At 38.4% G+C, this 19,359-nt stretch overlaps 1 protein-coding gene across 1 annotated transcript in view; it reads left to right on the top strand.

Moving 5' to 3' along the window:
* Window positions 1–5,197: 5,197 nt before the first annotated feature.
* nr3c2 (nuclear receptor subfamily 3, group C, member 2) overlaps window positions 5,198–19,359 on the top strand; it is a 108,201-nt gene continuing 94,039 nt past the window's right edge. Inside the window, exons 1-2 of the mRNA XM_057330574.1 lie at window positions 5,198–5,592; window positions 7,874–9,620. Of these exons, the coding sequence (XP_057186557.1) occupies window positions 7,894–9,620 (1,727 nt within the window). The 5' untranslated portion in view covers window positions 5,198–5,592; window positions 7,874–7,893. The remainder of the gene's footprint in view (window positions 5,593–7,873; window positions 9,621–19,359) is intronic.

The raw sequence follows: 19,359 nt of genomic DNA, 5'->3' as shown, positions 1-19,359 counted from the left end.
TAACATATTAAAACTAGTGTAGAAACTGACAAATGTAATTGATATAATTTAATTTTTATTTTCATTTTGCACTTAATGTTGCACATATGTTATTTCAAATGTATATTTAAATACACAGTTGCATTGTCATTTTACATACTGCATTGCCATTTTGCGGAATTGAATATTTTCAAATTGAAAATAGCAACCAATATGCTTCCATAGAGGGTGAGTAAATGATGACAGAATTTCCATTTTTGGGTGAAATATTCCCTTAAGTGTTGATCTGTTGAAATTGTTATTAGATTACTTGTACGGACTGTAAAAGACAGAACATAAACTGCAGCTGTAAACAAAGCTTTCTCAAAAGAGCTTGTTGTATACAGTACAACTGACACAATCTCATGGCAATTCGTAACTATTTTACATTTTAGCAAATTGGTGGACAATTTGTATGCCATTATTGTCATGGCTCTGCTTCATTTAGTCATGTTTTTCTTGGTCCTGTAGCAGAGTCATGACAAAGCCTTTGGTTATGTGTGGAGAGAAACATATTATTGTCCTTTTGACAATAATATACGTTCTCTCCAGTGTCTCGTCTCTGTTCCCGCCATCTCGTTTCCTCGTTATCTTTCCCTGAGTGTTTAATTACCCACACCTGCCCCGTGTCATTATCCTTTGTCTGTCTTCCCTATATAATACCCTCATGTTTCATTGTCCTGTGTCGGTCATTGTATGTGCATGGTATGTGTTCTTCGTTCCCCGTAATGCCTGTGCCTCTTGTTGCTGTTTCGTCTGTTGTAGTAAGTGTTTAGTTTAGTTTAGTTTAGTTTAGTCCTTGTCAAGTCTATGTGGGTCTAGTGTTAAGTTAGTTTACGTCTCCATTGCCTTATTGTTATCTTGTTCTTGTTTTCACCCCATCGCGGGTTTTTGTTTTATGTTTATTGTTAAAATAAAGTATTTTGTTCTCCCTGTACTCCCGCTGCCTGCAATTGGGTTCTTTCCTGCCATAGTCCATAGCTGAGATTCGTGACAATTATTATGTTTTCGTACAATTTTTTGGTAAATGTACATTGATACAACAGCATCACCACCTTGTAAAAGACTGTAAAAAAAAGTTTTCCCATGGGATGAGGTTGAGACAACAGTTCTTAGTATCTAAGTGAACTATCATAAACAATTGTATTGGCATTTACTAACATTAACAATGATAAATATATGCAGAACTAACAATGAAAACGCATTTCCTGTTTACTAATGCATTTATTGTAAAGTTTTACATTGAAGCATATAATTAAGGTGCAATTCTGGTCTATTGTTCAAAGTATATTTTTCAGGGTTGTTCAGGTTAGTTGAATGACACTTAATTTTTATTTTCAAATAGTACAGATTCTCAACTGGATTGCTTCAGCTTTTTTACAAACTGATGCTTGTTCTCTTGCCATTTAATAATAATCTTATGAATCATCCATTTCTCCAGTTTTTTTTTATGCCCAGTTAATGCTGATGGGAATGCAGCAGCGCACTGCGGGTACAGTGTCTTTTTGGATGAGGGCATGCGTCATGTTTATCTGTTTGTAATTCGGCCATAGTTTATCTCAAACTCATCAGACCACAAAACCTTTTCCCACAATGTTACTGGGTCACTTACTGTGCATGCTGGAAAAAATCAGACAGGTTTTTACACTTTTTGTTTATTTGTTTGAGTAATGGCTTCTTCTGTGATCTCCACTTGCTGATACTGTTTTGTAGAGAATTTGAAATATTTGACTTGTGTGCCTGAACCAGGGACGGACTAAGAGTAAAAGGGGCTAAGCAACACATAGAAATCAAAATGACATAAAAGCCTGCCTAAACATGTCAATGTAATATAAGGTAATATATTTAAACTGACCATGATGTGGTTTTGAATTGAGTATATTGAATTCTTCCATGCTAATAAAATGGACTATATACACATACAGTCATATATTATGCCTCATATGCTATAAACTTGATCTGTTTCAGTGTGTTTTTTTAGACATGTTATCTCGAACACACGTCTTAGATTATGTGACGATCCATTTTTAGTTTTTCGAAATTTTCAACAGCAAAACTCACAAAAGTTAAGTAGTTTGCATCTCTGAATCTTACCATTTAACATTTTTATTGTAAAACCGTTGGCTTTGTTATGTTTGCCTTCTTACATCTCACTACACGGTCATCATTAAAACTGAATCACCGCACTGGAGTTCGCGCATGTTAAGCTCCCGCCTACTGACGGTAAGTTCTGCCTCCTTCGATTTGATTGGCTGAAAGTTCTGTCTTCTTTAGTATTCTGCTTGGTCTCTGTAATTTGATTGGCTAGAATTCTGTGAACCCGGTCTTTATTTAATTTGATTGGTCAATCTTTTGACGTTGACGAGCACTTGTAACCGCTGCTGCATGAAACCACTGGGACACAGACAGAAATCACAACAGCTAGTAACAAGTGAGCAAAAGAAAATGATTATTGTTATTATTTCTTTATACAGTATCCCCACAGTGGGCCGACCTACATTGAGCAACGGCCCACCGGGAAAACTCTTATGCGTTTCGGCCTGTAAAAACATTTATTTATATATTTAAAATCTGACCACCCCACATTTTAAAAAATGGTCCGCGGCCTCTCTGGCATTTACCAGAATTGCCAGATGGCCAATCCGCCTATGGCCTGAACTGTATTTCCAGTTAGTTAACTCTGTAGATTCTTCAAAGCGATCGCTGGCCTCTCTGCCGCTTCTCACACAAGTTTCCTTCTCGCTCACTCAGAAAGTTTTGTGAGAAAAACTTTTCCAGGCATGTCAAAGTCAATCAACACAGATTCCACTTCCTGATAATTGTACCACTAGGACATCCATATTCTTGAAATTTGTTTTATAGCCTTTCCAAATTTATGCATTTCCTTGACTTCATCGCCGACTTATTTGGCATGCTCTTTAGTCTTCATTTTCACAGTTGTCTTTCAGATTCCTTCAATATATGATGACTTAAAGATCAATATATCAGCACATCTCACCACTCAACTTAAGGGGAAGAGATAATTATATGAGAACAGCTCCTTCCTTATCACATGTCCAAAAGATGCAAGTATCAGGGGAAAACCTCTGCTGCTAAAAATGCACCTTAACAGAAAATTATTAATGATGAATATTTGATTAAAGGTTCAGGCTTCTTTAGTGAAAAAAATAAGACGTTGCAATCTGTCTTTATTGCAGCCAGATTTATTTCATTATGCACAACATTCCAGGCTGGATGTTTTCAGCAGATATCTAGATGAGTTACCTAGATTTGATGTTTAAAGCCTGAACATGAAAAGGGTCAAGTGCACACTACTTATTCATGTACAGTATAACCTGAGATGTTGTATATAGCCTACTGTATGTATTTGTGTAATGTAACATCTACATGAGCCAAAAAAATAAAAATATATATGAAAAATCGTTTTTTTTACATAACCTTAATCATAATCTTTTTAGTTATCTGAATGCTGCAAATCCAATGGAGGTTTATGCAAAGGAAGATGTTTAACTGGTTCAAATTCAGCTCTATGGCATTTCTAGCCAAATGTTGACAAATAAAAAACAACCTAAATGTGATGTAATGGTGTTTGAAATTTGTCCATTATTTGTTAACACCTGGCTGATATTTTTCATCCCTCTGCAGACTTAAAAATGGTATATTAATGGCTATGAAATGCTATTAATGTATTTCGAAAAATGTCACAACTAGCTATTCAAGCATTTGCCTCATGTCTGAGATTTAAAATTACGAGATGACAACATATGAAAAGTATGAATTACAGCAGTCTAATATCCTTTCTTTGACCAAATCAATAAGTCTACTTTAAAGTCTATCTTCTTTTAACCACATAAGCTTAAGCACTGCAGGGGGTTGGTAAATGTCATGAACTTCTGCTTAACAGAAATCATTTAATAAAATGACAAAATAGAGAACCCAAGAATCAATTTATTTTACATTACTATCGTCAAACGTTTTTACACACTTACATTAGTTTCCTTTTACTGTTATCAGATGACACAATACAGGTAGCCTTGAATGAGTGATGTCAACATGGTGAAATTAGCATCCTTACATCAAGATTACATAAACATAAGTTTATAAGAGACTTCCCATGTCAGTCAAATCATAAAAATTGCTCCACCTGGTGGTAGTTGTTTTGGATGTGCCTTTATGTAAATCTTGTTTAATGGCAGTGAAATGAGATGACCATAAAATCTGTTACATTCATGTATGGCTTAATTAGTAAATGTACACAGTCAGTGTCATGGAACAGCTGGTGTTGACATGATAAAACATTGTAATGATCTTGGCTATGGCCTGAAATGAACACAAACCACTTTTCATGTAAAAAAAAATAATTGCTTTCATAATGTCTAACTAACTTAATTTGATGGTGACCTCATGCTGTTTTGCTAGAAAAGCTATACAATTATTTTAATAAAGATAATTGAGTGAATTAACATTAGAGTGCTAGACAATAAAGTTTTCTATTATAATTATGAGTTATATAAGTTATAATTGAAGAGTTTGGTTCCAAAATGAGATAACTCCGTTTTTTTCAAAAATCACGTTTTTTATTATGTAATCATGTTTTTATTGTGTTAGTTAGCTGTATTTTTGAGTTAGCTATTATGGCTTAAATCAAAACAAACCAACTGCAGTTTGATTGATATTAATTGGAATGCACAATAAAAAAACATGAAAAAAAACATTTTTTAAAATGGAGTTATCTCATTTTGAAACCAAATTCATCATTTCCTTTATTTTGTCATTTCAATGTCTGGTTAGGACCAGGGATGAGTCACTGCTCAGTGCTCTATTTGTGCATAAGAGAATAATGACAGTCGCACTTCTAGTTTTTAATATAAGACATAAGAGACCTCTGACTGAATATGACAGAAATCTGCAGCATGCTATTGAACAATATCATATATTTTTCCGTTTTTCCCACAGCACAGCGCTTGCATTCAATACATTAAATGACAACTGTAGGCTACTTTATATACACACACCACAAAATTAAATTTTCCTAGTGGGGTCATGCAACTAAATGTTTGCACATCTATTTGCCCTAGATGCACAGGTTAGCGCCTGCGTAATCAAACTACCTTGCCCTACTTCTGGAGAAAGCCCGTATATACCTGAGCGCGCGCGTCGCCCCCTCCCACCACGAGCTCTCATTGCAGTAGGAGGGTCCATGTGCACACAATGACGTCTCTACGCAAGTCTGACCGAGTCCTCCGCTGTTTTATTCGTGTTCTGTCGGGCTCCTTCAAAAATCACCGATCTAGTAGCAACGTGCATATAAACAAAAGTGTAGACAGGACCTTTGTCGACTGTTGTACGCATGCAGTAGGCTGTCGTATTGGATCTCGCGTAACGTGCGCAGCAGTGCACCGTGCGTTCAGCTGTCACAACTGAAACTAGTAGATGTAAGCCGTCGCAACACTGGGAATACTTGTAAAAAAGAACTTAACGACACTGTTTAGTGTCATTCTTTACCTTTTGCTTCTTTGGAATACTATTGGTCAGCAGTAGAGATAACTGTCAAAATCGGATGTCGTAATTACGGTAAGATGTCTTAATATTAAATCCTGTTTAAGGTTAAAAACAATCAGTGTAGTTTTGTATGAGTTACATTATAACATTGTGCGCTGCACAGACGTGTTGAAGTTCGTTAAACTTGTAATTCTGTGAATGAAACACCACAAGAGAAGCGATGTTTAACTTGACAGGACTACCTTGGTACGGTCCACTTTAAAGTGATATGGACGGCAAACGGACAGCCGATAAAACAGCAATACAACTACCGTTAGACATAATAACAGTATTGTCGTTTATAATTTGTAATAACACCCTTTCCAACTATCTGCATCATATTTGTTTTCTGATATAAACCACACAACCCATTGTAGCCCTAATACGGATTTATATAGCCTACGCGAAATGCATAGACTTAAACATGGCTTTCTATTTGGTTTGCTCGTGTAGACGATGTTACATACAATTATATAAGAATTCATATTTTAACACTGTCTCCAGTGTTTCGGCTTGGTAACTTCTACACGGAATAGCATCTTGCTTTTGGTGTTGTCAACATCATAATCCCTTGTTATTCAGTGTTTAAACTGTGCGCATCCCGGTCCGGTGATTCTTGATTTAAAAGAAATTGAAGTTTATTCTGACAGATGGGCACAGTTATTAACACTGATGTCCAGCCTGTCAGACGAGGTGGCTTTCACCCTCACCTTCTGGCTCATGTTATTTATCCGTGACAGTGTGAAAATTCATGCGAACAATTCGAACAAATCATACTTGTTTCGATGTGACGTCATGCGATGATTAAAGAGCATCACAATTATATTAATCCGGAGTACATGAGACAGAAACAACTGCGTCACACAGTCATCGTTGTGTGATGTAGGGAGGTCACTGTGCAATGCAGCATATGAAACATCACGCAAGCATCACAACTCGTAAAGTTGACTTGAAGTTTTAAAGGCGATGCATAGAGCGAAGTTCTTAAATGATTTATTTTAAAGAACGTCGCAGCGATGTTGTAGCCAAAGAGCTAATGAATTAAAGAATGACAGGGTGACCGGACCAATCCGTGAGTTGCGTGATAAACTCTTGGCGACAGTGTGTCTGATTCTGTCCAATGGTTGCACGCAGAAGTGCGGTATCGTGGGAAAAGATTAAAATAAAACGAATGTTCGAAACGACAAAGTAAAGCCGCGTTGTCATTTTGACTTTTCAAAGTGCAGTACATCATTAACTATCTAGGAGTAAATAATGCTTGTAATGTTAGTAACACAGTGTAACTTTATACGCTAGTGAAAATAGTTTGCAAGTAGTAAGCGCATGATTATAGAAAGTGAAGTTTTAAACCTTTAAACCAACACAGCACTTATGACTGCGCGACTCTGTATTGCGCTTGAAGAGTCACACAGGAGGACCACGTCTAGTCCCTCCCATGAAACAGCGCGCGCGCTCGCCTATGGGTGTTCGCTGTTCGGTGTTTTTGCTTTCTCACGAGGCAGAGCCTTTTGCAGCTGTCAACAAGGAAAGAAAGGCATACGTTTTTTTTAAATGCACGAGGAAAGTACAACATTTCAAAGGCAAAACTGCTTAAGAACTTAAATGCTGAAAGTAAAGAGTGAATATTGTGGACAATTTTGTGTTGTTTGTGGGTGTTAAAACACCTGCACATCCTTCTTTAGGTTTCTTAGGTTTGGAAAAACCTTGCAGAAGTTTAGTTTTAATAAGGTTCATGATTGTTTCTGTCCAGTGTTTTAACCATAATGATTTTGATAGATTGTTATGTGATCCTGTCAGTGTTATTCGGGCTGTCATTGAGAAACAGGGCAGCATACACTATATAACACTTGACAGCACGTTTGAGTGCCGTTTGTCATTTCACATGTGATAAGAGCATTTACAGTAAGCCAAGTATGTGTGATATACAGTATCTCCTTTAAAACTCAATAACCCCATAAATAGTTAAACATCTATTTCCTCTTTGAATTGCCTTAAAAACAATGGTTTATTTAATCAGTATTCCTTAAATGCACTTTTGAAAACAAAGTTGACAAATAAACCACACATGTGTCATATGATGTGACAGCACAGCAAAAATTTGGAAAACAAACTGTTAATTATTCATTATTTTATATTATTCAAACTTATATTATAAAATAGCAGAAGAGAGATTTATCGTGTCCACATAGGACACGTGTCGTTTATTTGTCAACTCCCCATATGCAGATGTAACAGATTTTACCAATAGGATGGTACTAATCAAAACATTTTCCATGCTAACTCTAAGGTTGCTGCTTGTTTATTGGCCCATTAGGTTTATCAAATGACCCAGGTATGGAGACTAAAAGATACCAAAGTTACTGCGAAGGGGCAAATACGGAAAATAAATGGGCGCAGATGCCAAACACCATGGATTATTGCTGTTCTGCAGAAGAGACTTTGACAAACAGTGATGCGCTAATGAATATTGTTAATTCAAGCAGTGCCCCTAACATGCCATCTGTCTGCAAGACAACAATGCTAAGACTTAACCAGAATCCACCTTCGGCTCGTTCCACCTTCAACAACACCTACCACAACCGCAAGTCAGAAACAGACTCTAAGGAGCTCTCCAAAACTGTTGCCGAGTCTATGGGCTTATACATGAATGCTGTCAGGGAGGCAGACTTTGGCTTTGGTCAACAAGGGACTGCAGGAGGGCAAAAACTTTATCCTCTTTGTGGGACAGCAATTGAAGAAGGCCAGCCTAAAATGACTGGGAGTACAAAGATGAAAGCTCCTCCGGCTTCATTCCCATCTGGGCCCCAACTACCCAATGGTGTCCCCCAGGAGTGTGTTGTAGGCTCCGCCACAGTGCCCTCTGTGCTGCCCACTGCTCTCTCCTGCAGGCCTGAGGGACCTGGCCCCATGTCAAGTCCTACCGGAAACAACATGGTGTCGTCCACTACTAGCCCCACCTATTTTGAATCCGATTGTCCATCGCTGGCTTCTGCTGGCTCCAACTTAACTCAAGGTCATCACACCAGCTCCAACACCGGTAGCCCTGTAAAGTCCAGCGTGGTGGGGTCACCTCCACTGGCTAGTCCTCTCAGTGTAATGAAGTCTCCAGTTTCCAGCCCTCACAGTATAGGCAGCGTGAGGTCTCCGCTTTCCTGCAACACCAACGTGAGATCATCTATCTCAAGCCCAACAGGAAATGGAGGCAATGTTGTTAACATTGGAACATCCATCTCCAGTCCACCCACTTTTGTCACCATGGCCATGTCCAGTCCTAGGAACTCATCCAGGGATTTCTCTGCTTCAAGCCCCCCCAGTGGACTGGGCCTGGTGCAGAATGACACAAACAGCCCTGAAGGCAGAGAGCATGACTTTAAGGGATTTGAGTTCCCAAAAGTGGAAAATGTGGATGGCGAAATATTTAACATAGGCCTGGATGCTATGGGAGTGGCAAAGTATATCAAAAATGAACCCGGCACTGATTACAGGAGTATGTGCCTAGGTGGCAGTAAGAGCATCATGCCGCACTCTCCTTTCGTAACTCAGATTAAGACAGAACCGAAAAGAGAGGTGACTTGTTCGAACCCACAGTTTTGTGAGCCTCAGCACTCCCTGGGCTGCTTTCATTCTGCAGAGACCACATATTTGTCTTTGAGGGATAATATTGATGAATATAGTCTCTCTGGGATCTTGGGACCTCCTGTTTCTTCTCTGAATGGCAACTATGAACCTGGTGTGTTTCCTAACAATGGCCTGCCCAAAGGGATTAAACAGGAAACCAATGATGGCAGCTATTACCAAGAGAATAATAATGTGCCCACGTCGGCTATTGTTGGCGTTAATTCAAGTGGACATTCATTTCATTACCAGATCGGAGCTCAAGGAACAATGTCGTTTTCATGCCACAATTTGAGAGACCAGACAAACCCCTTGTTGAATCTAATTTCTCCAGTTACTGGATTAATGGAGACGTGGAAAACTCGCACTGGCTTGTCACAGGGGCCTCTCTCTGCTAGGGTGGAGGGATATCCAGGCCCAGGCTGCCTTACAGAAAACATGGAAAGGTAAGGCGCATGCAGGGATTTTTTATTCGTTTTTCGCAAATGTTAAGGGCAATACTGATGGAAAATGTTCATGATAGTTTCAAGTGTACTATTATAATTCAAGATTCCATTCATCTAAAAATTTGAAAGAGTGTAAAAAATGTATTGTTTATGTATTGTATAATCTGTCTGTCTGTCTCTGTATGACATCACAGAATGTAACACAGCACGTAAACACCAATCAAATCAAACTATTCAACAAACAGCAAGAGCTGGTCAAAATCTATTGAATTTGTCTGGGAGCTTCCCATCAATATAATTAAATGACAAACTAATAGCTTATAATTTATTTGAAGCATCCTTCTTCATCCCCAGTGGAATAGACTTTTGTGATGCAATAAATGTAGTCATGTGATCCCAGCACTACATGACAGGTTGGATGTTACGTAAAGCTCTTTAAGAAGGAAGCAAAGTTTCGTTCTTACTAGGCCTTCGTTTTTTAACAACATATAACCTATTGCACTGTTATCAGAGAGCCTTGCAAGATCGTGCAATGAAAATGTGTCTCCTCTCGTGTACAGCCATTATGTGGCAACATTATAAATAATTAATGACGGGTCATGTGCCGTTCTCACAGAAACAATGAAAAACAAGCAGTTTTTATGAAGCTCTCCTCAACAAACAATGGCAGAGAGAGGAAGAAAGAATGTCCCTTAATCTCAACTAAGAAACTGGTTATTCTTGCAGCCAGTGTTTCAATGCTTAATGTCCCAGTGAAATAATTAGAATTCCTATTTTTTCATGAAATATTGCAGCGTTTATTGTAAATAGCTTATCAATGTGGGTCATTCTCTTGTTAAAATTCATGTGCCCTCATCCAATCAAATCGCAGTGAAAAAACAAACCATGCCCACTATTTTTTTCTCATTCGAAATTCCGTTTCACTCGTAAATGCATCAGTAAAAACTGTCCCAACTTCCGGTTCATGGGGACTTTAAGCTGCACTGTACCTGCATCTATGAAAGTTGCGATGTGAAAATTATTGTGATGTTTTGATCAGGCCTTAAAGTTGAAGCAAATTGCAAACATAATGATTCTTAATAAATAATGTTTTGTACGCAGAAAACACAGACAGTCCCGCCCCAAAGTCCCTTCATTGGTTAATTTCAGTGTTCTCGTATGTGGTCAAACACATTTGCAGTTCCATGTGAAGCAGCTAGTAATGCAGAAATGGCACCCTTCACCTTTAAGAAACGCTTGGAATGTAGCAGACTGGTAGACCAAATCATTTGGTTGTATATATATTTTTTAACAAGCTTGCAAAGTGCAGGAAGCCCTAAACAGCTCTCTAAAGCATATCCGATCTGACAGGCAAAACTTTTATAAGAGTCAGATGTTTGCTGGGTTTACTGAGTGATACATTGAAGCCCCTTTTGGAATGTGTTCATTTGATGCTATTCTGAGACAAAGCAATTACAGCTAGCCAAGCTGTAGCAGTATAGCTAATGATTTTCACCCCATCCCAGATGTCCTCTGAAACAGTCAGCCAAGCACTCATTCAAAATAGCATGTCTTTTTTACCATGCTAATGATATCAGCATACATGTTATGTTAAGTTGGCTAATGAGGGGACTCAAATATGGCAGCTGTCTGTCGGTTTATCGCTATCTGCCAAGTGCACTTTTGTAAATCTGTAATAAAAAATGTAACTTTATAAACGCATATTTTCTTGCCTGTTTACTTAAAAGTGAGAATTCGCCCTGAACTGTACCAGCATCTATTATGGAGTGGTCCCTATTGACAGGCTAATACAAGGCTGAAATAAATTATTTACATTTATGATTTACATAGCGTACTGTTTTAGTGCTATTTAATTGTTAATGCATGTGTACAGTTCTTTCGTCGATGGGAGGTTAATGGATGTTTGTAAAGGCATCCTAAATGGATTTCCCAAAAATACTGTAGATTAAAAACAAACTAGTTACAGAGAATGGCCTACGATTAAGAGAAACCCATTTTGATTTTGCTCATCGGGTGAGCAAATACTGAATTCAGATGTTTTCTTTACTCTCTGAATGGTTCCATGCTGTCATCGAGTTTAAATCAATATCCAACCTACCGTGAGCAAACCATGAGCGAGTGACATAGGCGCCACCATAGGAGGTGGGGGGAGGTGCTGATCTGAGACCGTCTTTTTCCATTTCTAACACAAAGGTTACGTGCTAGGTACTACGGGGAACGTGAACGTAACGGTAATAAAGCAGTTTACTTTGAGGGCAACCCATGCAGTGAGAGTCACATCACAGCCGACAGGATCAAAGTCACCCTCATCCTAATGAGATCCAGTTTAGCCAGAATGTCAAAGTAGATGACAGTCAGTGGTGGGATGGCTTATTGCCACGCCGGCCCCAGCTGGCCCCCAACATGCTTCATGCCTGGTCAGTCAATACCTTGATGTGTTTCCTCTCTTTCATTTGTGTTTTACTTTTTCTTTCTGCGAATCTGTTTTATGTCACCTCCTTCATAAGCCATTACGTTCATCATACTGTAGAGTGTGGTACACAGTTCTTTGATATCTACATTAACGGTAGCCATTATTGAGTCAAAAAATGAATCACGGAGAGGAAGAGAGAGAAAAAGAGAAGAAGAAAGGTGGGGGTGGTGGAAAGAGAGTATTTGGTGCCTTCAAGCTGTGCATGGCAGTGGAAGGGAAATCTCCTCGCCGTTGTTTTTCTCTTTCCTAGCTGTGACTGACTTTTTGGTAACCAGCTGAATGCTGTTCATTAGACTAGGCTGTTGACTGAAATAATTATCTGTGTTGTTCTTGTTTAAGGATGATGAGAAAGATTGACAGTGTTAACCACTGAGTAGAAGGGAAATCCCCTGCAACCAAAATTATGCAAGTCAGTGATGCAGCGTAGCACAGGGCGGCCGGTCGTAGACTCGTAGCGCTATGAAATTTTCAGTCAACTTTTTCTTACAAGATATATTATCTTTTAATGTTTTACTATGTATTGTGTCATTTGAGCTGGTGCTAAAAAAAAGAATTTCATAATCATCAATGCAATCTGTCTATATATTGCTATACTGTAACGGATCATTTAATTTGTGAATTGTAGCAAAACATGCTTTTGCCCTAGGGTTCTCAACCTATGTTGGCCCAAAAAAGAGAAAAGACTAATCTTGATTTTCACTGATAATTGTAAAATTTTTGAAACATGGTAAAATACTTCAAATCACAGAAAAAGACTGCAAATTTGCAAGAAAAACATGTAATTTTATGTGAAAAAACTGTTATATTACGGTATTTTTCTGGCACCCGAGTTACCGGAAAATTTCATTTTTTACAGTGCAGGTTTCTTTTGTACCCTTCATTTATTATGCATTAGAAGAACATGAACTTTTAATGTATATTTTATGCCTACAAATAATACACGTATAATATAAAGGCTACTTTTAAGTAGCATGATAAAACTTTTTTTTTTTTGTTCAGTGTCATTTTCAGATATGTACAGTATACGTATATTTCACACAGCAGAATTCTACGTGGCTTGTCTGTGTGTGCACTGATGGTCAGTTTAAAATCTAGTGTGGTCTGAACCAGAGGAATTGCATGTTAAGGAGGCAGATGTACAGGAGGACGAGAGATCTTTGCACTGGATTGGGTCCAACTCTCAATGTTCCTCCAGCAGATGAAAGGCCATCTCCCTGTGAGAGCACTAATGAGCTCTTAATTGTATGTTCTTCTACAAAATTAATGGCCAGTGTAGATTTGATAAATTCGGACGTGGCTGGATACTAATATACCAATTAAAACCCAACCTCACCAAATATGCCCCTGGGCACGGCGGCCTGCGGAAAGGTGCAACACCTCTGCTCATTTGTGATGGAAAGTGGAAATGGAAAGAAATGGGAAGTGGTAAGTGGGGGGAGTCAAAACAGAGGCATCTCTGCATCCTGCAGTGTAACCTGCCTGAGAGAAAAATGTTGGAAACTATTTTTATGCTACTTGCTTTGATAGAAATAAATGGCTATGGAGATAATGATAAAATTCCATTTTTTAATGTATTTTCTATATTTTTTTAAATCAGTCATAATTGTAAAGTGATTTTGCTAAACATATGGCACAAGGTTAAGCTAATTCCTACAAAACATGAGAAATAAACCAAATACTGTGCATTAACCCGCAAAAGCAAAAAACAACAGGAAGAGTTCAGACCTCTCTGTCCTTTAGTTAGTATACTGTAGGTTATTGATGTTTGGGAACAATTATTTATTATATACTGTACATCAGTTATATATATCCAATTAAATATTAACTGTAATGTTTTATTCATTTCATAATATTACATACCCGAAAACAGGTTTTTAATAATAAATGCCTTTGGCCTAGCACTTTTTTATTTCTTATGACAGAGTAAATAGGATAGTCAGTTGTAAAATGTAGAGGTTTTCTGTAGGTATAACGCCCCATCATGTCGAGACAAAAATCATATTTTTAGGCTAAATAATTTAAACTATAACCCATAGCCTTTATTTTTCAGGACCAGTAAGAGGCTCTGTGCCTAAACTGTCCATGTACCCTCAGATGATTGTACTGACATATACCAGATTTTGTGTCAATATGACAAAGCCTTTCCAGGATACAGCCTCATGTCAATTTTGCCAAGCACACGGTTACAAGGCATGACACAAGGATTCAGTGCAAAATTAGATTATAGCCCCTACGTTCCCACAGTTATGAACCAAAATGTAAAGGTGCACATTATAGCACCACTTCAAGGTTCTTTGATGCCATAGAAGAACCTTTTGGTTCCATAAAGAACTTTTAACATCTGAACATTCTTCAGATTATAAACAATTAAGAAAGAGGTGGTTCTTTAAAGAACCTTTGACTGAATGGTTCTTTGTGTTACCAAAAATGGTTTCAAGCACCTTTATTTTCAAGAGTGTATAGTGTCCAACGGATGTGTGCCATTGTACCTGAGTAATGGATTTTTGACCATCCCACCAAAGTTTGGTATTTCTACAACTTACGGCCCCCGATGGCCTGACATTTGTTAGGGCAGACAAATAAACATATTGTTACAAATACATTAGGTTTCCAGCTCTTCGTGCTTTGACCCCTATTAAATGTGGGGGTTTTAGTAAAAAAAAAAACGTTTGGTGCCTGCTATCTGTGTATGGTAGTGGAACGGAAATCTGGTTTTGTGATAACCATCTGAGTTCATTAGTTCATTAAACTAGGCTGTGTAGACTGAAAGAATTATCTGTATTGTTGTTTAAAGGTGATGAGAAAGATTGACAGTGAGTGTTAACAGAGTGGAAGGGAAATTCCCTGCAACCAAAATGTGATGCGGCGTAGCACAGTGCGGCTGGTCATAACGCTATGAAATTTTCAGTGAATTTTAAATGACTTTTCCTACAAAATCTGTTCTATGGGTGTGCATTGTGTCCGTCGAGTTGGTGCTAAAACCTTGTTAATTTCTTAATCCTTGTTAACCAGACAAAAGCATATTTCTATACTGTTTTAAACAGAGTTGTGGACTCGAGTCTCATGACTTGCGACTCGACTCGACAAAATCAGAGAAGACTTCGACTTGACTTCGACTTGGACACCAATGACTCGTGACTTGGCTTAGACTTGAACACTATGACTCGGCAAGTCTTTATATATTTTAAAACCAAACATCGAAGTTGTGAAAACGGTCGACTGTTCTCTGGAGCGAATCACACAGGTAATAGCTGCACGCTGTGTTTGGCACTGTGCCAGAGAAAGCCTCGCACATTGTGACGCGGGTGCTTGTCATTTATCAGAACTGTACAGTGTTTTAAACCACATAATGTTTATTTCATATTTTGGACAGTTAGTCCATAAATTAGACACAAGTGCTAGTAAACTGTTAATAATGTATTTAAAATACTTTAACTTCTTTGTAGGCAGCAATTATAAACCTTTCAACCTTAAATTTAAGACATTTTATTCATCTCAAACGCATGATCCAATTGTGTAGGAAATAATAAAGCTCACTATTCTCCCTGATCTCCCTCACGCTCCTGTCCCAGCTATTCATTTCATGTTGGGAGAAATGGGTGAGCTTGCATCTTGAAAATCCGCCCGACTTGAACTGCATTGCAGCGCATAGCCCTAATAACCTGGCGTCAAATGATGGTCTACCTTAAAATGCGAAATAGATGTACACGTTTAAACATAAATAACAGAAAATCCACATTTCTGCGCATGCGTGGTAGCCCTTCGTAAGCATGAGGTGGTCAGCTGTTTCATGAATGGAGGAACGTCAGACGGAGCGGGAGGCGCCAAACATGTGGTTTAGAAGCTCATAGAAGGTATTTTTGTGATGATTTCAACTTGTTTGCTCATTCTGTGCAACCCGAAGCATACAGCATTACATTTTTCATTGACAGTTAACACATATCTCGAATACAAGCTCTATAGTTTTGCCTGTAACTAGCTAACATAAATAAAAGCTAACATAAAGTATGATTGTAGAATGTAACGTTAGTGTAACAATTTTGAAATTGTGTAACGTTATACCACATACATTAATCAGGTGGAGCCCAAACGACATTTAAAGATATGTTTGTATTTATTTTTTATAGATTCATTTACAATCTTTGATTTTATTTTGGAGGGCAGGGAGAACCTATAAAACTGTTTTCACCTATAAAACAGGAAGATTTAATTAAACTTATTGCAACATCTAAACCTACAACTTGCTTATTAGACCCCATACCAACTAAATTATTAAAAGAGTTATTACCCATTGCAATTGAGCCCATTTATAACATTATCAACTCGTCAATTAATCTAGGCCATGTCCCAGGAGCCTTTAAACTGGCCGTCATTAAGCCTCTTATCAAGAAACCAAACTTAGACCCCAATGAACTAGGAAACTATAGACCGATTTCAAATCTCCCTTTCCTGTCTAAAATACTAGAAAAAGTAGTGTCCACTCAGTTGTGCTCTTTCTTACAAAATAATGACATACACGAAAAATTCCAGTCAGGCTTTAGACCGCATCATAGTACTGAAACTGCGCTCGTTAAAATTACAAACGACCTGCTTATAGCATCAGATAAAGGTAACATCTCACTCCTAGTCCTGCTCGACCTTAGTGCTGCGTTCGATACTGTAGACCATAAAATACTTCTAGATCGCTTACACAATTATACCGGTATTCAGGGACAGGCACTACAATGGTTCAGATCTTACTTATCAGACAGACATCAATTTGTCCATTTAAATGGGGAATCATCAAATCTAACGCAAGTAAATTATGGATTACCTCAGGGATCGGTTTTAGGACCCTTGCTATTCTCCATATACATGCTGCCCCTTGGAAACATTATTAGAAAACATGGAATTAGCTTCCACTGTTATGCAGATGATACTCAGCTATATATCTCATCAAGACCAGATGATTCCTTCCAACTATCCAAATTGGCAGAGTGCATCGACGATATAAAGCATTGGATGACTTGTAATTTCCTTCTTTTAAATTCTAATAAAACAGAAATATTACTTATCGGACCAAAGACACGTGAGCAGAATATTTCGGATTATGACCTGCAAATTGAAGGCTGCACTGTTACTCCAACAAATACAGTTAAAGACCTTGGCGTTATATTAGACAGCAACCTGTCATTTAAAAATCACATCTCAAATGTCACAAAAACAGCCTTCTTCCACCTTAGAAATGTTGCCAAATTGCGAAATATTTTATGTGTGGCTGACGCAGAGAAGCTTATTCATGCATTTGTGACCTCAAGACTTGACTACTGTAATGCACTGCTTAGTGGTTGTCCTGCAGCATCAATAAACAAACTACAGTTAGTTCAGAATGCAGCTGCCAGAGTTCTAACCAGGTCCAGAAAATACGATCACATAACCCCAATGTTATCAACCCTTCACTGGTTACCCATTAAGTATCGTATTGACTTTAAAGTTCTTTTAATTACTTATAAAGCCTTAAACGGTTTAGCCCCTACCTACATAACAGAGCTTCTACCACACTACAACCCATCACGCTCTCTAAGATCTCAAAACTCCAGACTTTTGATAACACCTAGAATAACTAAATCCACCAAAGGGGGTAGAGCTTTCTCATACGTAGCACCTAAACTCTGGAATAGCCTCCCCGATACTATTCGAGGGTCAGACACACTCTCCCAATTTAAATCTAGATTAAAGACACATCTTTTCAGCCAAGCATTCACTAATACATAGCTAATGAACAGCAGCTACGCTAATTATTCTCTTTCTGTTTCTGCCCTCGCCTCGGGATGCCCATCCCGAGGTAGGGAGAGATTCCGCCAGGCCCAGATGAACGTCATATGCCCATCCACAACTAGAGATTACGCCAGCTACATCGGAAAATCCCGTGCCATCCTCCTGCGAGAGCCTGCGGACTGACTGACCATCCAGCTCCATCCAAGGCAATTCCATCACCACCCAAGAAAAAGGCGACCATCTGGCCGGCCCAGCTCAGACAATTCCATCCCCAACCGAGAGCAAAGACGGACTACCTGTCACATAAATGCTAAATTTACAATACTTGGTATTTAATGCTAAACTTACATCACACGACAGCAGTTTGAAGTTATGGCTGCACTCAGTGACTTTGATTGGAGGTAGCTGGGTGGGTGTTGTAGGGAGTGGGGGGGCTTGTTGGTTGTGGTTCGGGGCGTTTCATTTGTTGGGACTGTGTGGGTCTGGTCTGGTTGGTCTTGTTTTGTGGTCGATGTCGGACAACAGAGGAATAAAGTTAATTATGCCATTACTACTTTTCCCTGGTTGTTCCTCTGTTGTCTGTTGTTGATCGCGGAATGGGACCGGGTTGGACCTGCACGGTTTCGGCGGGTGGGGCTTCCTGGGTCGCGGCTCGTGGGCTCTCCCTGTTCTTCGTGGACGTTGCTCGGTGGCTTTGGTCGGGGTCACTGAGTGCAGCTATGACACGTCAGAGGAGATCTGGCCCTCCCGGCTGAGCCTGGTTTCTCCCGAGGTTTTTTTTTCTCCATTATTCAGCATTGGAGTTTGGGTTCCTCGCCACAGCAGAGCAGTGCAGTGTTGGCTTGCTCACCGGGAGACTGCATTTATGTATTTATTTATTCATTTATTTATTAGATATTATTTATTATAATGATCTTGCTTGGTCTATAAACACCATGCACTGTGCTGTGTTTTACCTTTCTGTGTTTTTCTAATTTGCTCCTGTAAAGCTGCTTTGGAACAATGCACATTGTGAAAAGCGCTATATAAATAAAATTGAATTGAATTGAATTGAAGGGAGAACAAACTGGTGCAAGTGTTAGACAGACTGAAGGACAGAGTTAGAGGAAGAGATAATGAAGAAAAGAGTGAACCATTTCTTACAACTAAAACACATTGCCCAGTCATTAGTATGTCAGAAAATATTTTCTTACTTTCTATAGTCTATATGTTTTATAGTCAATGCATTATTTAACATGATAATTTATCCCAAAATAAAAATCCTGACATAATTTATTCACCTTCATGTTTTTCAATAGCATTTAGATTGATGTTGTATACCTAAATTTTATTGGAAAGTTAATAATTAATTTATAACAATAAATAATTTAATTTATACAATGTATCATTTAATGAAAATTGCATTGTGTTTGTGATAAAAAATTAGTATTCCTACTGGAAACCTTGAATATACTATTCAAGACAAAAGAACAACAATTTTATAACTTAATACCTAAATTCAATTTTCTA

The sequence above is a fragment of the Triplophysa rosa genome, linkage group LG4, assembly GCF_024868665.1.
Source record: "Triplophysa rosa linkage group LG4, Trosa_1v2, whole genome shotgun sequence".
NCBI lineage: Eukaryota > Metazoa > Chordata > Actinopteri > Cypriniformes > Nemacheilidae > Triplophysa > Triplophysa rosa.
The sequence above is the reverse complement of the archived record's forward strand: the minus strand, read 5'-3'. Positions and strand labels throughout refer to the sequence as shown.